Source organism: Palaemon carinicauda, chromosome 31, assembly GCF_036898095.1.
Source record: "Palaemon carinicauda isolate YSFRI2023 chromosome 31, ASM3689809v2, whole genome shotgun sequence".
In the NCBI taxonomy this organism is placed as follows: Eukaryota; Metazoa; Arthropoda; class Malacostraca; order Decapoda; family Palaemonidae; genus Palaemon; species Palaemon carinicauda.
The window spans coordinates 63,308,230-63,312,319 of NC_090755.1; the positions used below are offsets into that span (position 1 = coordinate 63,308,230).

The 4,090-nt window shown below is 34.1% G+C and overlaps 1 protein-coding gene across 1 annotated transcript; it reads left to right on the forward strand.

Annotated features, from left to right (window-relative positions):
• On the forward strand, window positions 1–3,883 carry LOC137624457 (hemocyanin B chain-like). Its single transcript, XM_068355224.1, has 3 exons — window positions 1–157; window positions 1,670–3,193; window positions 3,332–3,883. Exons 1-3 carry the CDS (start codon window positions 112–114, stop codon window positions 3,751–3,753), a joined length of 1,992 nt encoding a protein of 663 aa, XP_068211325.1. The 5' UTR covers window positions 1–111; the 3' UTR covers window positions 3,754–3,883.
• The last annotated feature ends 207 nt before the right edge of the window (window positions 3,884–4,090 follow it).

Below are 4,090 nucleotides of genomic sequence, written 5' to 3' on the forward strand. Positions count from 1 at the left end.
CTTATTATCACTTGGAAAGATGGACTTTGCCTTTCATCGCGCAAGCACCAAAAGTATTTAAGGAGGTCAGACGCTTTCTGGTGTCACAGACCCTTCTCCTGTCCAGTCACAATGAAGGTCCTTGTCTTGTGCGCTTTTCTGGCGATTGCTGCCGCAGGTAAGTAAACATTCCATTGCTTAAGTGGTTAACAATGTTCTTTTGCATTAAACCCACAGATACTTCTAATATCTAAGGTTATTACTTTTATCATATATTTGAATTTCTTAATATCTAAATCAAAAGAGATTCTTCAATTTTGTTCTATAGAGCTAAAGAAAAGTAGTTTTTCACGAACGGGTAGAGGCAACTGAATATTTATCTAATGACATTGCTTCAAGTCAAACAATTATGCAGAATATTATTATTTTGAAATTTTGATTCGTGCTCAAGATTGCAATTTTCGTTAACTTCTCAGGAAGAACCTTAGTCTTGCATAAAGTTATAGTGCCCTTTAAAAGCCTATAAAAGATCCCTTGAAATATCTTCCACAACAATTTACATAATAGAACATATATTAAGGTAGAGAGAATACAGTATCTTGGATTCATATGGACCGATAAAATAATAAATGAAAAGCTCCAGTTGTCAATAAGGAAAATATTGGTTCAAAACATAAAATGTAAAGACCCAAGAAAACATAAAACTATGAAGTCTGTTAACTAGTAATATAGTAATTTGCTTTAACCTGCTTAGATTATATATACATACATACATACACATATACTATATATATATATATATATATATATATATATATATATATATATATATATATATATATATATATATATATATATATATATATATATATATATATATATATATATATATATATATATATATATATATATATATATATATATACACACTTCATTATTCATGTCTTCTTCAAAAGGATATAAAAGTTTCGTAGCTTGCATAAGTACTCAAACGCATTACATATCCAGGATATTTATCACCATATTTCATTAAAGCTGTTTTAAAATTAAAAAGGGAAAAGCGCATTTACTAAAAAGGAGAAAAATTAACAATTAGGAAAGATGCACACGTGTCTCGGAAAAACATCAAACCGCCCCCCCCCCCCCCAAAAAAAAAAAAACACGCAAACAAATCTAATATTTTGAAATATTCTGATAAACCATATTTAGAATATTCAAATCACATAAGGGATTCACATCATAAAGCAACTTCCGATTTTGCAATGTCTTTCTAACATAATTGTGTTCTTCTCTTTATTGAAATTTCTCACATTTGTAACATGTTTTACTTTTTATAGCCATAAAGATGCTAAATGTCAATATTGCTGAACCAAGTGAAAATTATATGGAAATGGTATGATATAAGTCAATGTTGCTAAACCTCAGTGAAATTCATACGGAAATGGTATATGCTTTATCTCTGTCGAGGTAGACAGATTTCACCAGTTTACAATATAATAATTCAAGAATATACCTTCCAGTCATATAATAATATATATATATATATATATATATATATATATATATATATATATATATATATATATATATATATATATATATATATATGTATATATATGTATATATATATATGTATGTATATATATAACAATATTCCCTACACTAAATTAAATATATTTTTTTTCTACAGACACCCCGTTGCCCAAGAGACAGCAAGATGTCAACCACCTACTGTGGAATGTGTATGACCATCACCACTTTGATGATCTGAAAGGATATGCTGCCTCCTTTGACCCAGTAGCTGACAAGTCACAATATAAGGATGGAGGAGAAGCTGCAGAACACCTAGTCCAGGAATACAAAGACCATAGGCTCCTTGAACAACATCACTGGTTCTCCCTCTTCAATGAACGCCAAAGAGAAGAGGCCCTTATGCTCTTCGATGTCTTCATGCAATGCAAGACCTGGGATTGTGCTGTTCATAATGCTGCATACTGGCGTGAACATATGAATGAAGGAGAGTTTGTTTACGCTTTGTACACAGCTGTTATTCACTCAGACCTTGGACATGGCATTGTTCTTCCTCCACTCTATGAAGTTACCCCTCATATGTTCACAAACAGTGAAATTATCCAAAAGGCTTACACAGCAAAGATGACTAATCAACCAGGTAAATTTGAGATGGAATTCACTGGTACAAAGAAAAATAAGGAACAACGTGTGGCTTACTTTGGAGAAGATATTGGAATGAATCTCCATCACGTCACATGGCATATGGATTATCCCTTCTGGTGGGAAGACAAATATGGACATCATTTGGATCGCAAGGGAGAACTTTTCTTCTGGGTTCATCATCAGTTGACTGTTCGCTTTGATTCAGAGCGTCTCTCCAACCATTTAGATATGGTGGATGAACTCCAGTGGGAGAAACCAGTGGAAGAAGGCTTTGCCCCACATACTATCTACAAGTACGGAGGCGAATTCCCTGCCCGTCCTGACCATATTCACTTTGAAGATGTTGATGGAGTAGCAAGAGTTCGTGACATGGTTATTACAGAAAGTCGCATCCGTGATGCTATAGCTCATGGATACATCACAGGCAAAGATGGCAAAGTTATTGATATCATGAATGACCAAGGCGTTGACAAACTTGGTGACATCATTGAATCTTCTATGTACAGTCCCAATGTCCAGTATTATGGAGCTCTCCACAACATGGCTCACATTATGCTTGGCCGTCAAGGAGATCCTCATGGAAAATACAATATGCCTCCAGGTGTAATGGAACATTTTGAAACAGCTACTCGTGATCCTACATTCTTCCGTCTTCATAAATATATGGATAACATCTTTAAGGAACATAAATATAGTCTTCCTGAATACACTCATGAAGACCTGGACTTCCCTGGTGTCAACATTGATAGCCTTAGCATTGAGGGAGAGCTTAAAACATTCTTTGAGGACTATGAATTTGACCTTCGAAATGCTGTAGACTCTGCTGAAGGTATTGCTATGGTGGAACTGAAAGCCAATGTTCATCGTCTAAACCACAATGACTTCTCCTATGTTGCTGATGTCAACAATAATAATGGAAATGAAGTTGTCGGTACTTTCCGCTTGTACCTTTGCCCCGAATATGATAACAATCATCAGCAGTTTGATTACACAAATGGCAGCTGGCATTGTATTGAAATGGACAAATTCTGGAAGAAGTGTAAGTATGCTACTTGCAAACATTTATGGATTCCATGTCTATTAAAGTACTTCTAATCTTTATACTTCTCTGTAATTAGGTTTAAAAGTGAGTGTATGTTTTATATATATTCTATTAATACTTTACTCTCAATTACAGTGTCTCCTGGAGCAAATCATGTGGTAAGGAAATCCAGTGACTCTGCAGTCACTGTTCCTGATGTACCTAGCCTGCAGTCTCTCATGGATGCAGCTGACAGTGGTAGTTTCAGCATGCCTGAATATGAAAGGGCTTGTGGCATTCCCAACAGAATGCTTTTGCCCAAGGGTACAAAAGACGGAATGGTATTTGCTCTATTTTTGGCAGTCACTGACGGAGGCTATGACCTAACACATCCTGATGTTGAATCTGAGCATGGTGGAACTCATGCTCACTGTGGAGCCCATGGTGAAATCTACCCAGACAAGCGTCCTATGGGATTCCCTCTTGATCGTCATATCTCAGACAGACGAGTCTTTGACGAAACTACCAATATCAAGATTACACATATCAAGGTATTCCATGATGAACACCACCACTAGGGTCTTTTTGCCGTCATTACAACCACTCTGACAAGATAGAAAAAATTGAAAAATTAATAGTTTTGTTTATTATGGAAATTCCTAAAATCTAAATCCATAAAAATAAAGACATAAAATGAAATACACATAATTCTGGCGTTTTTATATTCTTAACAATATCCGGTGCCTTTACGTAAAGCTTTAACCTGATCTTAAAACAAAAAAAAGGGTATATGGTTAAAATAGTAAAAAAAGGGACTTTGAAATTAGATAAATGGATAACATGATATATATATATATATATATATATATATATATATATATATATATATATATATATATATATATATATATATAT